Here is a 22,500-nt window from a genome sequence, read left to right on the forward strand (position 1 = left end):
CAAATTGCAATTATGAATTTGAAGTTCTGCGAAGTAAGAAGGTGATGAGGATGCAATGAGGATGCAACACTACTAGTACTGTTAATACTCTAATTGCTCGTTAGTACGAGTTTCTAAAAAACTTTTAAAAGAACCGTATCTAGTTACATGCTTTACTGACTCCCTAAAGTAGGAAGTCAGTATATTTCCTCAATCAATTCTAACACTTATTACACATATTAATGAATAAATATTAATATTTCCCTTTCTTGCAAACTATGTGAGTGTCTACCGAAAAATTTCGGTAGTTACACCCGTCATATATTCTTCGAAATTTTCAAAGCCAAATTCATTAAAAAGTTAATAAAAGCGGTATGCCGACCAAAGACCCAGTACTTCCCTGCAAAAGACAGCCCAGAAGATCGATGGCGATGAAAAACGAAAATCAAGTCAGGAGGTAGCAATAACATATGTTGACACTACCGCGACAGAGAAAATCTGGTTCTAGAACGGGAACGGTTCCTATTCCCTGCCACCCAGCGGCAGGGGGGTAGATCACCTGACCTACCTGCAGCGTGTGCCGCGAAATTCGAATTTCTGTCGGACGTCAGAGACATAAGCTAAGTATATATATGCCGGGAAGTTGCATGTACAAAAATAAGGATTGGAGATCGACCACCTTCGATCTCTATCAAAGAGAGTGAAGGAGAAGTCTTCCTCGAAGGAAAGCTTCAATGGTGAACAGAATACTAAGACGATAGTTCAAGCCAAACTGGATATTCCCGTCCGATCTTCTCTATTCCAGGTTGGTCGCCTACTGTGAGATAGTTTCTTTCAGCAGCAGTCTTCTTCCCAATGCTAGAAATTCCAGGAATTCGAGCATAGGCGAGGTTCCCGATTATCGTGTAACATATCGGGGATTCTCGTCTCGCTCCCTTTGGACCGTGGTCTCGCCTAAGTTTTGGGAGATCGAAAAAAAAAAACTCGACTCTGAATGCGCTAGAAATTCCGTGAATTCTAAGCAGTCCCCTGCGAAACCCCCACCGAATTCGTCAAACAATATCGCTGGTGGTCCTCTCGATTCCCGTAGAAATCGAGAATGGGGCAGGATCCCTCCTCAACGACCGGGCTTACGTCAGGTAGGACCCGAAGGTCCCCCCGGTAGCGCAGTCCCGAACGTGGGATCCTACAGAGAAATCTCTGTAGGATCCTTCCCCTTTCCCTCGTAGCCGTAAGGAGAGAGGGAATGGGGAGGAATTGGATACTCGCTCGCCTTCCCAGTGGAATAGCAGTTGGAGAAGAGTAGGAGCACCATCGCCTTGCGGCGATGGCCTCTCTGAGTCTGGGAAAACGTATCGTCAGGAGAAAACGTTTCCCCGCGGAGGGTTACGAACTCTCACTGTAGGTTAGGGTCTGCCGCCACCCTGTGAACGTCGTCTGGGTGGGGCTGATCGACACCTGACAGGAGAGAGCCGATACCGTCCTCCGACTCATTCCAGTCCTCGTCGAGGTCGAAACCTCTCAGGAGGACCGAAGGAGTATTTAAATACGGTGTCCGAAGACACAGAAACGCCGCTGTCGCAGTAGAGGAGGTGGAAGTAGCTTGATCGACGGCCAGAACTGAGAGAGCCTTCTTGTCCGGAGACGAGAGACTCTGGTTCGAGACAGAATCGGCAAGCTCCGATCGCGGCAGACCCACCGTCGGTTTGGGTTCCCTCTCGGGCCCCAAAACGACTCGAGCAGAGACGTGGGCTCTGCTGGTGGGAGCGGCAATCCTTCCGCAAGGTCATTATGCTGACGAATCAGCTTAATGACTTCTGCAAATTCCTCTGTATCTAGGGAGTAACCGCGTCTTGCGGAGTAGGACCGTCCAGTCCCTCCAGCAAGAACAGATCCCGAGATACTCCTCCTTCAGAAGGAGGAACAGCGGCAGACCCCTGACGGTCACCTCCAGCTACTTGCGCGTATGTCCTGGTTCGGTCCTAGAACCGTGCCTGGTCCATACGGCGGTTCATAGCGGGATCGCGCGCGCACCTCTCGCGATCACTCATAGGTACCTCGCTCCTCCCGTGTAGCCCTGAGGAGGTTGAAGGTACAGGAGAGGCAGGACCTGACGCTCCCCCCTAGCTCGCTGGCAGGACCAGCGTGCTTGGAGGGCTGCTGCTGATCGTCAACCGCGTGTTTGGCGATCGAGCAGCAGCCTAGCCTTGCCGCTCGTCCATCTCCTGGGCGAGAGGCTCGGCTGAGAACGTCGACGCTGATCTCTAGCGTCAGGCGAGCTGTTGCTGGTTACCGTCTCCGCCCGGTCCCGATGGGAGCGGCGTCAGGTGACCTGCTAGGCTCGCTGTTGCGGTGAGACCGGCGAGCGTCCTCTCGGCGCGTTCGAGCCGCTGGTACCAGCCGTGGCTGTACCGACGGCCGCGGGGAACCCCTTCCTCGCCTCAACCCGTGGCTGGTCAGCGACCGTCACGTCAACCAACCCGAGCAGCCAGCTGGTCCGCTGCGAGAGCGTCCACTGGCCTGGCGAGAGTTCGTTCTGCACGACTCTCGCCAGTCTTCTGCTCCGCGCTTCGGTCTTGACGGCGAGCGAGCTCGGGTGTCACGACTTTGGCTGGACGGTCTCCCGCGGGAGACCGTCCACTCGGTACTTCTCGCTAACGAGAGACCGAGCCGGAACCTGGCGTAGCGGCAATCGCCGCTAGCACCAGCGAGGAAGTACCAGAGCTAACCGATACCCTCCTCTGGTTCCCCGTCTATCTCTTCCTTAACGGAACGGGGAACGACGGGCCCCCGCTCCCGCAAGGAGCAGGAGGACCGAGCAGAAGGACCCCCCGTCCCACCCCCCGGGGTGGGTACGGGCCCTTAGAAGTTCCCGAGAAGGACTCTATTGAACCCAAAGGCTTAGCCTTCTTCTTCTTCGGCTTATGGGCCTTAGAAGTCGAAGAAGGGGAAGAGGCAGCAGCAGACGATGAAGACGAAGATGACAGCCTTCCTCTTCCTCCTCTTCCTCGTCAGCTCACGCATGGACAGTCAGTCAGGTCCTCCATCCAGGCCGGAGCCGGGGCTATTGCCGAAGCAACACGGCCCGACTGCAACCTGTCCGGAAGGACCTGGGACTGGGGAAGACACACCGTGGCAGGACCAGCATGGACAGGCTCAGGAACCAGGAGCGACAGGAACAGCGGCAGCGGTAGACCCAGAAGGGACACCAAGGCCAACAGCGGGAATCACATCAGCGGCAGGTACGGCAGGCCCAGCAATCGCCTCGTAGAATCATCGGCAGCCAGCGGAACCTGGGTACTGGCGGCCGGTCCAGGGGCGAGCTGCCTGGAAACAGCGGAAGTCTGGGGCAGGCAAACACGAGAAAACAGGCGGCGGCGGCATACCCCCTCAGTACAAGCGACGGCCCTAGTAGCGGCAGACGGCGTCACCGACACAGCATGGGGAGTGTAGACCAGGAGGGGGGGGAGCAGCTATAAGCGGCCGTGGTAGTAGTGGAAACCGTCCCAGACCTCGCTAGACGCTAAGCAGCAGCCCGTGGATGCTAGGCACGCCCTGCCGCCGCGGTGGTCCATACCTGTCCAAGGTCGTCTCCCACGGATGTAGCACCTGCGGTAGCATAGATAGATTAGTAAGAGGGGTTCCCTCACGCACGGGGGAAGACATGCCCCACCCCGAAACCAAGGAAGACCCCAAATACAAAATACAACGAAGCAGCTGAGCGCGGGGGCAGGAAGGAAGACGAAGAATCGGATACCAAGGGAGTCGCAGGAGAGCTTTCCGACGACTTCCTGGCAGACCTTCGCTTCCCCTACACCCGCACAGCAGTGAAAAGTAATATGAAAATGAAACAGAATACTGCCCTTGCGATTCACTTCATAGAACTTAAAGGGGAAAAGATCAATTCCCGGGTAAGAACGGAAACTTGATCCAAAATAATATGATGCTATCATAAAATATATATGAAAATGAAACAGAATACTGCACTTGCGATTCACTTTCACAGAAATAATCGTAAGGATCAATTCCCGGTTAAGAGCGAAAATTGATCCAAATTAAATTATGCAAATAAATAAATGAAAATGAAAAGAATACTGTATTGCGAATCCACTTTCATTGCATTTTATCATACAAAATAAAAGGCTCGTGCCGAGCGCAATCACGCTCTTGGTAACGAACGCACAGGGCAAAAATATAAGGAAAAAAGTACTTACATTTTTCAATTACACACTTTCGCCCAAAATACATGACTCGGCGCGAGCGCGCCCGCCCTCGGCACCGAGACATAAATCAAGGGTTCAATTCATGAAAAGAGAGGAAATCGCCGCATCTACGGCGATAGCTCCATGTTGGTTCATAATCAAGTAATGAAAATGAAAACAGTGTACTTACAGTTTCATTTTCAAGTCAAACAAACCATTAGTAGAAAACACAATATAAACAAAGCATACGACGATGAAGCGGGCAGAGAGCGATGACGAACACGTCCTTCACACCCGCGGCCGAAAGCAAAAGTGATTTGTTTACCTCCCAGTCGCGCGGCGCGCGACTGTCGGACAAGCAGTTAACTACCGTTCTCCCCTTGTTCGAAGCTTACGACCGTTCCAGCTGCCGCTAGCTACTTCCTATTGTTAAAGGACCGATGGTTTGTATTACGTATCGGAACAAAGATAGTTTTCTTAGCAACATCTCTCAGAGAGGATTTCTCAAAAGGCTCGAATTTGCTAGAGGTTAAATACTTCAAGACAACATCGAGGTTCCAAGCAGGTGGCCTGCATTGGGGTTGTTTCTTGGTACCAAATGACCTAATCAGATCTCTAAGGTCTAAGTTATTCGAGATGTCTAGATCTCTGTGTCTAAACACTGAGGTTTGCATACTTTTATAACCTTTGATTGTCGAAACTGACAAACCCAATTCCTTCCTCAAGTATAGAAGGAAGTCTGCGATTTGGGTCACAGAGGTACTGGATGAAGACACTTTCCTGTTCTTACACCACTTCCGGAAATTCTCCCACTTCGACTGATATACTGTGATTGTGGAGGTTCTTCTGGCTCTAGCCACTGCACTGGCCACCTCTCTAGAATATCCCCTCGCTCTGACAAGACTTTTGATAGTCTGAACGCAGTCAGACCCAGAGAGAGGGTATTCTTGTGAAACCTGTCGAAGTGGGGTTGTCTGAGTAAATCTACTCTTAGAGGAAGAGTTCTTGGCGTATCTATTGTCCATTCCAGTACCTCTGTGAACCAACTTTGGGCCGGCCAAAACGGGGCTATTAAGGTCATCCTCGTTCCTTGGCTCTCCCTGAACTTCTTCATAACTTTCCTCAATACCTTGAACGGAGGAAAAGCGTACACATCTAAGTTTGTCCAATCCATCAGGAACGCGTCGACCGCCACTGCTTCCTGATCTGGAACCGGAGAGCAATAGGTTGGTAACCTTTTTGTTCTGGCTGTCGCAAACAGATCTACTACCGGACGGCCCCACAACTTCCACAGGCTCTGGCAAACCTCCATGTGCAACGTCCACTCCGTCGAGAGAAGTTGTTCTCTTCTGCTCAACAGGTCCGCACTCACATTTTTCTCTCCTTGTATAAACCTGGTGAGCAGCACGACGCTTTCCTCTTCCGCCCAAAGCAGAACTTCCTTTGCCAGCTTGTAAAGGGGAAAAGAATGAGTCCCTCCTTGTTTGCGGATGTATGCCAGAGCCGTGGTGTTGTCCGAGTTGATCTGCACTGTCTTGTCTCGAATCAACTCTCTGAAGTGCTTCAAGGCCAAGAAAATTGCCATCAGTTCCTTCCTGTTTATGTGCCAACTTGTTTCTTCCCTGCTCCAAAGTCCTGACACCTCTTGAGGGCCTAATGTCGCTCCCCAACCCGCGTCCGACGCGTCGGAATACAAGATGAGGTCTGGGCTCTTCTGCTGAAGCGACATCCCTCTTGCTAACCTGCCTGGAGTTAGCCACCACTTTAATTCCTCCTTCACTTCGGCAGGAATTAGAAACTGGAAGGAATCCGGTTGCAATTTTCTTGGCCATGAATCCTTCAGGAAAAACTGTAGAGGTCTCATGTGCAGTCTTCCTAAAGAAATGAACCTCTCTAGCGAAGAGAGTGTGCCCAGTAGACTCATCCACTCTCTTGCTGAGCATCGTCTTTCTTTAGAAAGTCCTGCACCTTCCGAATGCATAGGGCTTGCCTTTCGGGGGACGGAAAAGCCCGAAAAGTCACTGACGATATCTGAATCCCCAAATAAACTATCTGTTGTTGGGGATTCAATTGAGACTTTCCCATGTTTACCACAAGACCTAGGTCTTTTGCTAAGTTCAATGTTTGATTCAAGTCCTCCAGACATTGACTTCTTGATTGGGATCTTATCAACCAGTCGTCCAGATAAAAAGACACTCTGATCCCTCTTAAGTGCAACCATCTCGCCACATTGGACATCATCCTCGTGAACACTTGGGGGGCTGTGCAAAGGCCGAAGCACAGGGCCTTGAACTGAAAGACCCTGTCCTGAATCACAAACCTTAAATACTTCCTGCTTCCTGGATGAATCGGAATATGAAAGTATGCGTCTTGTAAGTCCAGGGTCACCATCCAGTCCCCTGGACATACCGCTGCCAGTACTGAATCGTTCGTCTCCATAGTGAACTTGGTCTTTTCTACGAAAAGATTCAGTTGACTTACATCCAGAACTGGCCTCCAACCTCCCGAGGACTTTGCAACCAGGAACAACCGGTTGTAAAATCCCGGAGATTCGTGATCCAGAACAGGCTCTATGGCTCCTTTCTCTAGCATGGAAGCTACTTGCTCCCACAGAGCCGCTTTCTTCACTAAATCGTTGTAATTTGCCCCGAGGGATCTCGGAGATGTTGCGAGAGGAGGTCTCTTCAAGAAAGGAATCTTGTACCCTTCCCGAGCTACGTTGACAGCCCAGGGATCTGCCTTCATGTTCTGCCAAACTTCCCAAAAACCTTGAAGTCTGGCTCCCACTATCGTCTGGAGGACTGAGATCTCATTGTTTAGAGGTGGTCTTGGCTCCTCTTTTAGCGGGTACTCTCTTACCCCTAAAGGCGGGTCGAGCGAATGTTCTGCCTCGAAAGGGCTGTTGCGAAGGCCTAGTTTCCTTAGGAGTTTTCTTAACCAACTTGGATGGTAAGAACTTCTTAACTGAAGAAGAGAGAAGATCTTGAGTGGCCTTCTGAGAAAGGGAGAGAGCTATATCCCTAATCACCTCTGAAGGAAACAGCTGTTTCGAAAGGGGAGAGAACAGCAACTCCGATTTCTGAGAGTTTGAAACCCCTTTTGAAGCGAAAGAACACAACAGCGATCTCTTCTTTAGTACTCCTGCTGTGAACAAAGAAGCCAGTTCATTCGTTCCGTCTCTCAGAGCCTTGTCCATGCAGGACATAATGCTCTTAGCTGCTTCCATATCCTGCGAATATTCTCCTTCTAGGGAGTTCGCCAGTGCTCCCAAAGACCAATCTAGGAAATTGAAGACTTCGAAAGTCCTAAAAATCCCTTTAAAAAGATGGTCAAACTCGGACGAAGTCCACCAGACCTTAGCAGACTGTAACGCCTGTCTGCGTGAGCTGTCTACTATACTGGAGAAGTCCCCCTGGGAGGAGGCAGGTACTCCCAGGCCTAGACTTTTGTTTCTCCAGTAGCATACCATACTCCTGACTTCGATGCTAACTTAGCTGGTGGAAAAGCGAAAGAGTATTTTCCCGCTTCTTTCTTATCCTTCATCCAGTAATTCACACGTTGAAGGGCCTTCTTCGCCGAAATTGACAGAGTCATCTTAAGGAAAGAGGACTTCTTTGGAGTCCTAGTCTTGGAAAACTGCGATAAGGGAGATAAAGGAGCTGTTGGTTTGAATTCCCCTTCAAAAATAGAAAGAAGACGTGAAGTCAGAATCTTGTAATCTGAAGAAGGTTCCGTATTCTTTTCCTCAACTAAATCCAAATCCTCTTCTGCTGAAGAAATGTCTTGCAGATCACTGTCGTGTTGACGCTTCGCTGACGGAATAACGTCCTGCCGCCTGCGTCCTGCGGCTAACGAAGAATCGGCGTCCTGCCGCCTATCGATGTTCCTGTCCTGCCGCCTGCGTCCTGCGTCCATCGTAGACACATCTGCTTCCTGCCGCCTGGGTCTTGCGTCCACAATTGATCCCGAGTCCTGACGTTTGCGTCCTGCTTCTTCCGAAACCATTTTCTTCTTCCTGCGTTCTGCGTCCTGAATAACCAAGCGATCGCCCGTCCTCGTAGCGCCAGTGCGTCCTGCGTCCTCGGCGAACGCACCCTTGTCTTCCGTCTTAGAAGACTTAACGGGAAGGAAATCGTCCTTCCGCCTCGAAGATGCCTGCACAGGAGCATCCCAAGACTTCAGAACTGCCAGCTTAGACTGCATTTCGCTTAAGAAACCCTTCGTACTATCTTCCTGAATGGCAGAGGACGAAGGAGGAGGATTACGAGCAGGACTGCGACGTAACGGAGAGCGATCTTGTACTCTACCCGACGGAGAGACACGAGGGGAAGACAAACAAGAAGATGGAGGAGAGTCTCTCATCGAAATCCAAGGACGAGAAGGCCGTACTGAGTCCTCTTTAGCATGAAAGATCCTCTTCCTCTTGATCGGAACTGCGTCCCCGTCTTCCGAGGAGGCAAAACAAACCTCAGGACTATCTCCCCAAGCATTCACGATCTTGCAGCATGTCTCTCGAGAGCGGTCGATGTCCTGAAAGTCCTCTTGAGGGGGCGAGACACAACTGAATACCGACGTTCCCGCTCAGAAGTCGAACCATCCGAGGACGCACACTTCCCAGTTACGCCTTTTCTGCGGCGAACTGCAACAGCCTGGGAACTTGCAACAGGACTGTTCGAAGGACGCCTGACCGCGACAAAACCTCTCTCGCCTCCCTTCGACTGTCGACATGCTTCTCCCTTGGGTCTGGGAGCTTGACAGAGGTCTAGGTCTAGGAGCACGAGAGAGACGATCAGACGCCCCCTCCACTACACTTTCACTGACATCAAAAGCACTAACTTTATCCGTAAGTCGCTGTATCTGGTCGCCCATGGACGCAAGGGCAGCGAACACCTTCACAATCTGTGTATCGTTCGCCTCCTCCGATACAGCAGCGGGCGCAGGAGATACCTGGAAAGAAGGAACTACCAATTCTACGTTAGAAGGAGCTGGAGAGGAAATACATTCACTCCTTTTGCTAGAAGAATTCGACTTCTCACTACGAGAAACAGATCTCCTTACACGATCTTTCTCAAGCCTTTCAACATATTTCATAAATATCTTCCATTCCTTCTCTGATAAATTCTCACATTCAAAACACCTATTCTCCCAAGTACACACATTCTCTCTACACTTCTTACAAATAGTATGAGGGTCGACCGAAGCTTTCGGCAACCTTACACCCCTCTTTTACACAAACTCTAAACATACTTCCAGTATCAGACATCTTTAAAGAACAATCCAAAGCGAATGCCAAGCTAACGTTTCCGAGTACAATACCAAAAATCCATGAAAAGTCAGCAACGAGAATGAAAATCCTAGCAGGGAACCACCAACAATGTTGCCGGTTCGGCTGGCAGAGAAAATCTGGCCCAATTGGGAACGGTTCCTAGCGCCAGCGCCACGGTAACGGGGTGGTGGTTGCCTGAACTACTAATAGGTTACTAGCGTTTGCCGCGAGTTTTGAAAATTTCTGCCAGGTGGAACAGAGAATATAGCTATATATATACCTGCCAGGTAAGTGTCATACATTAAACCCAAGTTTCATATGTATGACAGGAACATCAGCTTGGTAGGAAGCCATATTATTGCTATTAGACTTGAAGCTGATAATGCTCGATCACACACACTGTCTCACCCTACAACATCCACACTGTCCAGAATTCATACCCTTTCTCTGATTGGCACCCATACATAAAGCTGAGCATTACCATACACTAGCCAAGTCATAAACTAGAGAAATGTTCTTCAAAAACAGCTTCATTGCACAACTAAGAATATAGCACAGGACAGAGGGCATAGAAAAAGGGCGGGGTTACCGACAGGTGAGTGAATGGTACCAAGCATGCACCTACATATGTTGCAACAATTAACCACCTTGTTACCATGCATGCACCTACATTTGTTGCAACAATTAACCACCTTGTTACCAAACTTGAATGACAGATTTCAGCTTGTGCTCGCAATACTCCTATATAAAAGGAGCTGGTTGGTATTATCGTAAGTACAATTATCTTTAACTAGTATGAAGCAATAGTTAACATAAAATATAGCATTAAGAGTAGACATGCCATCTCACCTCCTGAGTAAAATGCTTGGTATCATATTTATAGCTGCCTTGCCACCTGCAAACAGAAAAACAGAGTATGGTTACTCATTGGGTAAAATATGGATACCAATTCTCACTAGATATCACTGATGACAACTTTCACAATTTTCTGATGTATTAAACTATTTTTCATAATGAAACCTACAGCAAAAATTCTCTAAGACCACTCAAAATTTCTATTCATCAACAAATTGTATATTTCATCATAGTATAACATCATCTTGTTTGTTTCTATATTTTCTTTGGAAATATATATTTTATAATACATCAACTGCAAAGGTACAAAACACATGACATGCCTAATTTATAGATGATATATCAGAAAACTTAGTAAAAAAAACTACTTGAAACTTTTGTGCTAAAAAGGCAATGATTATACTACTCTAATCACATAAACTTACATCCATACTAAAATTACTATCAATAAGAGAAAACAACCGACCTGCTCATTGGCTGCTCTATATTGTTTGTTTTATTTGGCAACAAAAAAATCATAAAATGCATACAAGTTTTATCCAAATTCACTAGATATAAAATTACTGAATGCAAAACATCATAAACTTCAATAAATGACAGAAATTCTATCTTAGAATAATTGCACCAAATTTAACCTGAGCACTGACTAGTTGAGCACTCATTCAGTTCAATAATTATGCCTATTCACATCAATTATAGCTGGTTATTTGCATTTCACTTGGTACAGACATAGGAGCCAAGAATCTGATAAGTTAGACCGGCTAGTCACAGATTACTGCAACCTGTCAAGGATTTAGGAACCAGCATTACTATCAAGATCAATCAAATGCTTTCATATGCACTGACTTTCCACTAGCTGCTGTCAACAGCACAGTACCATGTCCATAAATAACTATGGGTGTTAATGCATGCTTACATATGCTTCCGCCAAGACAAAATGTCATATAACATCGCCAAGTCACCATAGAGCCCTTTTATTCCAACAAGAGATGTCATATCCAATGAGAAAAATGAATAGCCCTGTACGTGTAGGTCAGACTTATGACCTAATGATTTATCATGCCATGCCAACAAGACTATAATGTCTAGTATATTCCAGTTTAAGATGAAAGAAATTTGACAGTTTTTGAAGAAACCTAAAATACGTACATCTTTAATTATAATTATTTAAAATACCTTTAATAGGATAAAGTTTTGTTTGTATGTAGTATTAGAATATACTTTCTCTTCATAATGATTGTTTAGACAACTAGTTAAGTTCAAACTGAAAAAGTGTACTTCAACAGCTAGGCTATATCCTGGTATGATCAGTAGTATTTCATATTCTAAAACCACTCACACTTTCTCGGCCAACAAATGTTTCTCTTTCAGATGAGATGACAAACTGACAACAGCATCCCCAGTAGTAGCACCTGGTGGTTGTGTCATGTCTTCTTCTTTCTCTTCGTTTTCAATTTTGAAATTATTTTTCAACACCACATGACAAAAAGACCATTGTTTAACATATTCTTCTTCTCATGCTTGTTCTTCTTGGCCCACATACACAAGTCAAATATGCTACACAACATGCGTCATACTCGCTAGGTAACTGGTAGAAAGTCAATGTCTGAAACTGAAAGACCCACACTTGCAGTCATGGCCTGCCAAACCTTACCAGAAATTTAAACTATAATAACCTGTTTAGGGTAGCCATACAAGGAGCTTTGGTTACTAGCCTATACCTCACCTTATGGCAGACAACTACCGCCCTAGGCGAGGCTAACTTATAATATGTCAAAAGGCTATATCTGTGTATCGTGATAACTGTGACTAGCCTTAGTTACCCAGATGTAGCCATACGACAGAATGTAAACTAGATAGACTAGGGCCATAGTAGTTATCTGCTGTAAGGTAAGAGATAGGTAGCTAGCTATAGCCGAACCAAAGCGGAGCAGATTCAGAACAGGAGGATGGGTAGGCATGAGAAATCCAGCCATGAAAACGACGGGCTAAACCTCTCCTTGGTATTTCTACAGAAGCAGTCCACACGGACTGCAAGGAACGTAACCATGGATACGACATTCACCGGGGATTGGGGCGTCCAATGTATTTCGCCGTGTTTAATACTGGCCCCTGGGGGTTTATTACAGTCGTCTGAATAAATATTACTTAAAATTCTTGTTCAGTAGGTAAAACTGCATAGAAAAACCGCAACTGCCATAGTCTAGGCCGCCACATATAAGTACCCTAGATCTACCCTCTCCTTTACTAGCATGCTATGTCCTAACCTAACCATACCTTGCCTTCTTAACCTAACTAGGGTAAAATACCAAACGGCCAGCCTCTCCTGTACCCCAACCACCGCACTGCTTCCTGAAAAAGTACTTTAACACGTCCTACCTATAACCCAGGATAGACATTGGGGTCAAGAGCCAGCATCCGTCAAAGCAAGTAAGTCAAGCAACACCTCGAGACCTCTACTTTCCTCTCGAAGTTTTTTCTCCCATGTCAAAAATTAAGGCCATTACCTTATACTACTAAGTTCTGATTTTCAGCAAGGTGGTACCACTTTGGTAGAGGCCGGCCATTCAGCATTTTACCCTAATGGTGCCATACCCTGACCTGGTAAGGTAGGTTTCACCACCTAGGTAGTAGGCTAGGTAGGTAATAGTTCGTGAACCCCTACCTACCTACTCTGCATTTGACTCTTCAGAGGTCTTTGTGGCTATCATAGCTACTAAGCAGGTTAGGTATAGCCCTAGGTACCTACTTGCTACCTACCTACTAGGTAGTAGGTAGGTAGGTAGGTATACTGTAACGTCACCTAACTTTGCTTTCTAAATTCCCTAGTGAAAGTACATTCCAACCGAGTGCCTAGGCATCCCTTTCAAGTGGAAAGCTTGCAAGATTATCATGACAATGACAAATTAGAATCTCATTTAGACTAAACAGGTGCCACCCTACGATGACCTAGGTAGTACCTAGTATCTAAGGTGCGACAAGTTAGCGCCCGATCAACAAACGCAACCTAGCAATATCTAAAACGAAGCATCCTCGTCTAAACTACGTCACTCGTCAAGGACTTCAGATAAACTCGAGCCCTTATACCTAGTCCCCCAACAACATTCCTCTCAAAAATCCGAAAAAAACACATTTTTGGAAATTGCGAGTCACTGACCAATCGCGTTGGGACCTTGAGATGGACGACTTGCCAAGCACAGCAGCAGGCAATCACTGCTACAGCTTGCTTTCGAAATTCGTATATCTAGTCGTCGGCTCGTCGCTCCGTCGTCGTCAGAGGTTGCGTCAATGGGGCAACAAGTGTTGCCGGAGGCCCCTTATGTGGGCCAAGAAGAAGCAGAAGGAGGAGAAGAAGAAGAAGGGTATGTTTACGTTCTCTGTATCGGGGTTCTTTAACTTCTTTAATCGCCTCATGTACGTTGCAAGTTCATTGCAGCCTTATACAGTGACCTTTTCTCCATGCGTTGTTAAAAAGTAATTTCAAAATTGAAAACTAAGAGGAAAAAGAAGCTGAAATTTAGATTCCCTGTATTATCAGAATTATTATCTTGTCGTTCTTTTATTTAATCACCGGTGATATTTATCTCATCCGTTGTAGATTCATTGTACTTTTAGACAATGGTTTTTTCGTCGAGCGTTGTTAAAAAGGTAACGCAGAACTTGAAAACGAAGCGAAAAAAAGGAACTAAATCTTGCTTTATTCCAGGCAGGCCAGCGAAAGAATGTGGCCCATCATTAGTGGGAGTTTTCATTCTTTTAAGAAGATTAGGGGACGATAGCGCGTTCGTTATATATGATTTGTGACTTGCTTCTACAATGTCAGAAAGACGATTGAGGCCAAATATCATAAATCCCCAGTGATAATTACGAATTTCATACTTAGGGGCCGTCTTTGGGCAAGGGCCTGTGCTAACATATAGCCGAAGTAACATCAACGACCGACCCTTTCCAAAGTTCTATGAACCGGTTTCAATACCTGAAGGTGGCCTTGGCCACAAGAAATTCTAATATTCTATCCTTCCGAACACTGCCTTTCTTCAGGACTACTAAAAGTTAATGAAAAACACCATGATTTTCAAGTCGTGACACCGTACATAAATGTTGCTTATCTCTCTCTCAATCATACAAACTTACATAATATGGTATTTCATCTGTAATCGGTTACTTTCTCTTTAAGCTATTTTTCTGCCTTTCCTCAGTTTTTTTTCTGGAAGAACGTGTGCGTGTTGTTAAACATTTCGTTAATTTATATAGAAATTCATATCTCAACTTGCTCATATATTTCTAACGAGAGAGTTGTTATGTTAATAATGAAACCTGCATATTTCAGTTCATTATCTGCTATACTCCAAGGGGAGTTGTTTTATACTGAAGTAATCTGGATATATACTACCGTCATATATTTGTTGTTTGAACTAGTAAGCTTAATTGTCTTTAATCTTTACGTTTGTAAAGTTAATCTCTTTACGTTTGTAAAGTTAATCTCCACTTTGAGTGAGCGCTGCCCGCGCAAGCATAATGTATATAGCATTATACTATAAGGGGAAAATTCAGGAATTCTCTCTAATTGTTAACATATACGAAAAAGTCAAATTTTGCCTTTAGGCTACGCTATTTTGACTTAAGACTATATTACGAGGAATAGTTATGAAGGTCAGGATGTCCTAAGACACCATATCTACTTTTACGAAACCTTGAAGATCAGTAGGCCGTGGAAGAATGACTGGTCTCGCATTTCATGAATACACTATATTTTGGCAGTTATCTCTCCTAGTGGAGTGAAAAAAATAGTTATCACTTCTTAATAAAAAAAAATTTAAAAAACTAGCCTCAATCAAAATCATGAAATAGTTAATCAAACTTGAAACTTTAAACTATTTTATTTCTGATTTTAGGCAAAGAGTAAAGAATAATCTGCTAAAAAGCGAAATTTTAAAAAGTGGAAGACAAGGACTATGAAAACATTTAAAGTGTTTAACATCGGACAGCTATTTAGTACTATCATAGCTATGGTAATCCTTAAGGTACTATTTACTCATAGCACCATTGCTTCTTTCCATAATAGGCTCGCATAGAGACAATATTAATACGAATATCTACCTGCTTAGGACACAGCGATAAACGTATTGTAATTTGATGACATTTTAGGATAACCACTGCTTATAATGAATCCTCCTTACCTTGTCAGGAGTCCAAAACTGGTTCGATTCGGTTAGCCCGTCCTCCTCCCCACCCGCAACCTTTATGCCCCACGTAAGTTATACTATCAATGCTTATTGGAAGCTTAATTGATTCCTTCTTAATCTCTTTTGCTCTCACCTTAGGTCTCCTTTCATAGAGTTACAATGACGAGCATGAAAGTATTTGTTTTGTTTAGAATTCTGATTTACTCTTAGCAAAATATTATTAAGTCTACGCTTAGGGCATGTAGTATCATCATTATTCACAAGACGAACCCTATTCATAACATGTCCACAGGCGGCATCGACTTGAAATTCAAGCTTTCAAAGAACATGCTAATGGGAAATACAGAAAGTTATTAGAAAACGAGATAAGTTAACATTATTAATACATGATAAATAAAAAATGTAAAATATTAAAATACGGTTGAATTCTATTAGAGTAGCAATGGTGCAGTGTAGTGTAGTACTACAGAAGCTTCATTATCGCCAAGTTTGTGGACTAATTGCTATGCAATCCAATAACCGCATGCAAATAGTCAACTGATCGATTTTCTCACACCAAAGGCGGATAGGGGTCACTCCAAAGGAGCAATGGCCGTGCCACCATACGGCTGGCTAAATCTAAAGTAGTAGTTGTTGTAGAAGAGCACAATCAGGATGACGCAGCATCTTCCCATCCACGCCTTACATGACGAGCTGCTTTCAACGTGGGATAACTATTCAACGTTGGCATCTACGCCTTACCAGTCTTAACCGTTTCATTTTTATAGCCTCCGCGTTACACAACTGATATTAAAGGCATGAAAAAATATATTCTAGCATAGTCATTAAAGAAAACGTTCATGTAATTTGAAATATTTCAAGTAATTCAAAGAAATATCATAACGCTAAAGACGGTGGCAAACGGGTACAATTTCCCGCCAGCTTTTAGCAGCTTATCTCCAGATTTGTACCAAATAGCAATTATCATTTTTCATATTTTTTGCAGAATCCCAGCCGCTTGTTTCCGTTTGCAGTAAGTGAAGAACAAGCCGCAACCTTGAATTATTTTAATTTTGTCGCAGCCTGTGCTATTCTGTAACGCTCGTGAATGGCAATAAATCAAGCAATTATTGGCTAATTGGCAAAATTTGTCACCAAGATGCTTAAAGATGCCGGAAAATGTGTTCGCGTGATACATCCTGTCAAGGTCTCTCGAGATACATGCATGCTAAGAGTATTTGTGAAAACCGGAGCAAGATAAAATGAAAGAAATTGGACAGTAGAAAAAAAGGAAAAGGTAGCTTGCTGCCCAAGAAACTGCACCGTAGGTACTTTTTTATATAGCTAAATTCCATCAATTGTAATACTGTGGCTGTTTGGCTGAAACCGGTTTTGGAAGCTTTCTCTATATTTGTGATTTTTGTGTTCTGGACTATATGTATCTTACTACCCTCACCAAATTCAAGTCTTTATTTCTTCAATTGTATTTTCTTGTCATAATAGTAACCGAAATCTTGAAAACAACATAATACATACGATATAGCTATACATCTTTTAGTCTCGGTTGGATAAGGTGACCAGAGTTTTCCGTCCCGCTTTTTTTAAATGGGATTAAAATGTCCCGCTTTTTAAAGAAAATTATCTTAAATGTCCCGTTTTTTGGAACAAATGTCCCGCTTTTAGAATTTAAAACAGCTATGAAAAGGACAAGACTATAATTAATGAAAAAAGGTTTACATTCTGATTTGGTGGTTTGAACATGAATAGGTTTGGGTAGAGAGAGTGGGCCTCTAGCCTCTTTGTACCCTAGAGCAGGGGTTCCCAAACTTTTTTACTTGGCGACCCATAAAACTTACTTCGGACATTTTGCGACCCCTCCAGGCAAAAAAATATTTTCCTCAGTGGGATGTAGAGTTAACTTATATATAGATCTTGCTTTTTATAACCGTATCAAACAAAATAAGTACGTATATAACCTGAACATATATATACAAACTATATAAATACCATCCATACATACATATGTATGTGTGTGTGTGTTTGTGTTCTGCACAAACACAAAAAGGATATTTGTGTGTTGAGTACATAAGTGAGAGAGAGAGAGAGAGATTGTTTGTTTGCTTTGTTTAAAAACAGTTTTAAAGTACAATACAATCTAACCTTGTTTAATTTAATGGGATGAATGGGCTTGTTTCTTTGAACATAACATCTCAAACTTGGGGTGATATCGGAGACTGCAACTCGCAGATCATCTTCTATATTCAATCAAGATCGGTATTTATTCTTGATATATGTTGATGCGGTGTTAAGATATTCAGTACTGCCTTTGATAAACCAGAATATTCCTCCGATACCGATATCCAAAACTCGTTCAATGTTGTTGACCCAAACTTGAGTCGTAAGGTTCCATCAGAAGATAATTCAAGCAGTGCTTCCCCGAGGTCAGATGATAAATGATTTCCAGGAGCAGTGAATGGCATTCGCATCCAATCATACTGTTCTAGATCTGACTCTTCTAAAAAGTATTTCTTGGAGTGATTAAGAAGATTTCGAAGATGATTAACTATTATTGCTTTCAAATTATCCAGACATAACTCATTTTCCTCTCCAAACTCTTCAAGTTCAGGAAACATTTCCATGTGACCCTCTTCAGTTCGTGAAATCCATCGCTCAAGCGCCTTTGAGAATGCATTTATCTTGTTGAACAATGACAATGTATTTGTGTTTGGGCCTTGTATGGAAAGATTTAACTCATTAAGTTTATCAAAAATACATGATAAATACACTAGCTTTCCTAACCAGTTACTATCAGTCATGAATACACTAAATTCAGAGCCTGATTCCAGAAGGAATAGGAGGACCTCATCTCTCAGCTGATAGAGCCGTGTGGAAACTTTTCCCCTGGAGAGCCATCTGCTTTCAGTGTGAAGCAACAATGCTTCATGGTCTGAGCCCATGTCTTTGCACAGTGAAGCAAATAACCTGGCATTCAAAGGGCGGGATTTTATGTAGTTGACGATTTTGACAGCTGTATCGAAAACAGTTTTAAGTTCGGGAACAATGGCTTTGCAAGCGAGAGCTTCTCGATGAATAATACAGTGAGTAAAACGTATATGAGGAGCCACATTATGTACCTTTGCTTTTAGTCCTTTCTTTTTACCTAACATTGACCCCGTCTACATCTGTGCATATACCTACACACCGATCCCAAGAAAGTCCAAGCTCATGAAGTTTTTTTTTATCTAATGCAATGAAAATATAATTTCCTGTACACTTTCCTTCTAGCGCAAGGCAAAACAACATACCTTCATTCAATTTTCCATTGAAGCTATATCTTGTAAATGCAAGTAATTGAGAAGAACTAGAAATGTCGGTTGATTCATCTCATTGTAAAGCATAATTTACATTCTTAACTCTCTCCATCAACTGAATCAGTATGTCACTTGCAGTCTCATGAATTCGCCTCCCAACCGTATTGTTTGACAGGGGTATGGATTCAAGTTCGCGAGCCATCTTTCCTCCATGAATAGCTCTACACATTGCCAGTGCAGCAGGTTTGATAAGCTCTTCCCCTATTGTGTGTGTTTTTTTTTTTTTTCTGAGCAATAAGATATGCAACCTCATATGATGCCATTTGAGCTTTGACAGGCAATGCAACATTTTTTTGTTATCACTTGCTTTTGTCCTTGTAACTCCATTTTCTTGCGTCGGAAAAAATCTATCTATTGGTTTATTTTTTAATGACTGGTGCTTGCACTGCAGGTGTCTTTTCATTTTTGCTGGCCGTAAGCTTTCATTAGCCAACACTTCCAAACATATAACACACTGACGATGATGAACGTCATTAACAACATGGCATACAAAGCCATACTGAATAAAATCTTCTTGGTACTTTCGCCGTTTTGGCTGTGGTTGACCGCTGCTGCTTGGTTCAACAACACTCCTTTTCATATCTGACTGACACGGTGTTGTAACTACATTATTATCCACTTCTTCGGTCTCTTGATTTATATCTGAAGTTTCTTTTACGTCCACTTTTCGAATTACCCAGCGATCCATTTTGCAAATTAGAGATACAAACAGAAAATATCACCAAATATTTAGTACTAAAAATACATTTGACTGAAGAAATTACATTAAATAATTACAAATAATATCTTCTTAATTCATAAATATATATCAAGCATAAAAATTAATTTTAAGAGAATATGTATATATATATATATTATATATATAGATATATATATATATATATATATATATATATATATATATATATACCATAGATTTGTTTTTCATCGTGTAGTAAAATATATAAAACGGCGATACAATCAAACCTGTACGCTGTGCACCGTACGCGTCGCTGAGTGTTGCAGGACTGAGAAAGAGGATACAACGAATTTGTTTTCGATGGAAGGCCTACTGTTACCATAAGGAATAACGACATTGTATCAGGTACTACTTCAGTGTTCAGTATGTGTATATATATGCGTGTGTGTGTTGCACAGCTATAGAGTAAGAAACTTCATTAAATAAGTATACACCTTTACATTTTGTTGTAACAATAAATGTGTATTAATGATCACTAAAGGAGAAGATTTTTCAGCCTTTGATGACGTAATTTTTTTACATCATAGTCTTTCAAGAACCTCTACAAGGAAGGATTAACATTTTCTTTTTCCCAGGTCGACGAAGACTTTGGCAAAATCAAATACAAACTGTACTTTAGTCATTAGTAATTATATTTATTTTTGAATAAGTTCAGGTTAAGTTTATAGTTTGGTTAGATTTATGAAATATGAATGAGAGGTAACAGTTCATAAGTTTTTTTTTTAATCATCATCATTATACATAGGTGATATATATTATATATATATTTTTTTTTTTTTTTTATATATATATATATATATATATATATATATATATATATCTATATATATATATTGTTACGAAGTGCCAAGTATCTGGTTATCATTCATAAAGTATTACCTCACCAAAAGCCAGACACCTGAACCCTCATAACACGTTTAAACGACTGAATACTCTAAAGGCAACAGTGATCCCTTAACACTTACCAGTATTGCAGAAAATCAGACTAAGTTCATCAAAACAGGTGTGAGGTAATCTTGTAAGCAATTAAATTAATCAAAGGGCATCACTCCATCAACAACTTTAAAAGTCTAAGTATTTCCCTGATTTCAGAAGTCTAAGTACTTCCCTGGTTCTAAGTCACTTCAAGTAAATTGAAGGAAAGCAAATCAATTACCACTCTATGTTTCTACCTATCATAATCATAATCATATGCAAATATACTGGGATAAAAATAAAAACGCATATAAAATTTTTAAATCCAATATCAGGGAAAATTACTGTTACTTGAAAACAAAGTAAAGTTTAATTAATTCTTGAATCAAATTAAGTAAAATTAGATCAAAATTAATTTATCACAAAATTCAAGAAAATTAATTCAATTGAAATTCAAAAGTGTTAGGCAATAATTGAAAATTTGAAATTAATTCACAAGTGCTAAACAACAATAAAACTTTAAAAGAATTCTAAGTAAATGCAAATTAATTCACAAATGTTAAATTTAATTAAATGTGCAATGATTAAGCAATGAAAATAACTAAGTCAATTAAATTGTGAATGTAAATGAAAATATAAAACAAAAAGACACACTTCAATAAGAAAATGAAATAGTGCACAAACAATGGAACAAACACAAAACACAAAAAATACGCAATGTGTAAAAGTGTAAATGTTTCACTCAAAACACTGTAACCAACAGTTTTTACCAAACCTTCATAACCATCTGTTATTAGTTAACCACAGTTCCTATCAATTATTAGTTAACCACACTCCCTATCCATTATTAGTTGCAACTAATAAAAATATAACACTTTACCTTTTTGGTATACCAACTTCTTTCTTTCTCTTGCTGCAGCTTGTATAACACACTTTCACAAAAACCAGGCGCCGTTACAAAACAATGTTTGTTCAGATTCCACAAAAGAAACTAAATAACACTAAAGAAACTCTAAGAAATATTAAATATGAAATTCTAAGTTACGAGTGACCAATTTACGTTACGTTAATATAATCTCAATGATGTCGAAGAGAGGAAGAGAGAGAGAGAGAGAGAGAAAGGAGAGGAGAGAGACGAGAGAGGGAGGAGAGAGAGAGAGAGAGAGAGCGATCTAACCGCCTCGAGGTTCTATGATCTAATCAAATCTTCTTCCCTTGTGAAAACTGGACAGGGCAGATGATGAGACAAAAATTCTAGAATCTTCGAAATCTGATGCAATCTTCATAAAGAAATGTGTAACATGCACGTGGTTTTAATCAAAGACATACACGTACAAGACAAGTCTGCTCAACAGTCACGTACCCAACTGAAACGGAGGTTGAGCGATAATTAAGATTGACATGTTTTGATAACAACGCAAAAATTCAATTCGATCGCTATCACATGCATTGACAGATTTAGGAAAGCAAACGGATCTCGCAGAACCTCTAATCTTACAGTGTTGACATAAAAGTTAAACATTCGTAGTTTCGAACAGACAAAGAAACTCTCTCTCTTTTTACGTTATATATATATTCTTTTACAACATGTAATGCGAAATCTGAACACACATTTTAAAACATCCTACTCTAAGCTATCTAGGAATCTGAAAAAATGTTACACAATCTACATGACACTTCAAAGAGGGGAAACATGCATTTTGAAAGTAGCAATATATATATATAAATATATATATATATATATATATATATTATATATATATATATATATATATATATACAAAACATATATATATATATGTTGTAGTTTTTCTAATAAATGGATACTTTGACTGCAGATTTTCATTAAATACACACTTTCTCTTTGACATTGTAATTTGGCAATCAATTGAAACTAAGCTCACAGAAGATCCTTGACTGTCAAGGATCTTCTGTGAGCTTAGTTTCAATTGATTACCAAATTACAATGTCAATGAGAAAGTCTGCAGTCTAAGTATCCATTTATTAG

At 42.1% G+C, this 22,500-nt stretch overlaps 3 protein-coding genes across 3 annotated transcripts in view; all 3 read right to left on the bottom strand.

The window, feature by feature from the left end:
• LOC135196895 (sulfite oxidase-like) overlaps positions 1–13,658 on the bottom strand; it is a gene marked incomplete in the record, with an annotated part of 66,373 nt that extends 52,715 nt beyond the window's left edge. The window contains 2 exon segments of the mRNA XM_064223685.1: positions 10,297–10,342; positions 13,460–13,658. Coding sequence (XP_064079755.1) covers positions 10,297–10,322 — 26 coding nt within the window.
• Positions 13,659–17,728: 4,070 nt separating this feature from the next.
• LOC135196525 (zinc finger BED domain-containing protein 5-like) lies at positions 17,729–18,634 on the bottom strand. Its single transcript, XM_064223372.1, has one exon. It carries the CDS (start codon positions 18,632–18,634, stop codon positions 17,729–17,731), a length of 906 nt encoding a protein of 301 aa, XP_064079442.1.
• Positions 18,635–18,851: 217 nt separating this feature from the next.
• Positions 18,852–19,526, bottom strand: LOC135196526 (zinc finger BED domain-containing protein 5-like). Its single transcript, XM_064223373.1, has one exon. It carries the CDS (start codon positions 19,524–19,526, stop codon positions 18,852–18,854), a length of 675 nt encoding a protein of 224 aa, XP_064079443.1.
• Positions 19,527–22,500: the final 2,974 nt, after the last annotated feature.

This window comes from Macrobrachium nipponense, chromosome 18, assembly GCF_015104395.2.
Source record: "Macrobrachium nipponense isolate FS-2020 chromosome 18, ASM1510439v2, whole genome shotgun sequence".
NCBI classification, from domain to species: domain Eukaryota; kingdom Metazoa; phylum Arthropoda; class Malacostraca; order Decapoda; family Palaemonidae; genus Macrobrachium; species Macrobrachium nipponense.

Bases quoted from the DNA above. Each gene is read 5' to 3' on its own strand.
- LOC135196526 (XM_064223373.1), bottom strand. From the start codon at position 19,526: ATGGATCGCTGGGTAATTCGAAAAGTGGACGTAAAAGAAACTTCAGAT.
- LOC135196525 (XM_064223372.1), bottom strand. From the start codon at position 18,634: ATGTTAGGTAAAAAGAAAGGACTAAAAGCAAAGGTACATAATGTGGCT.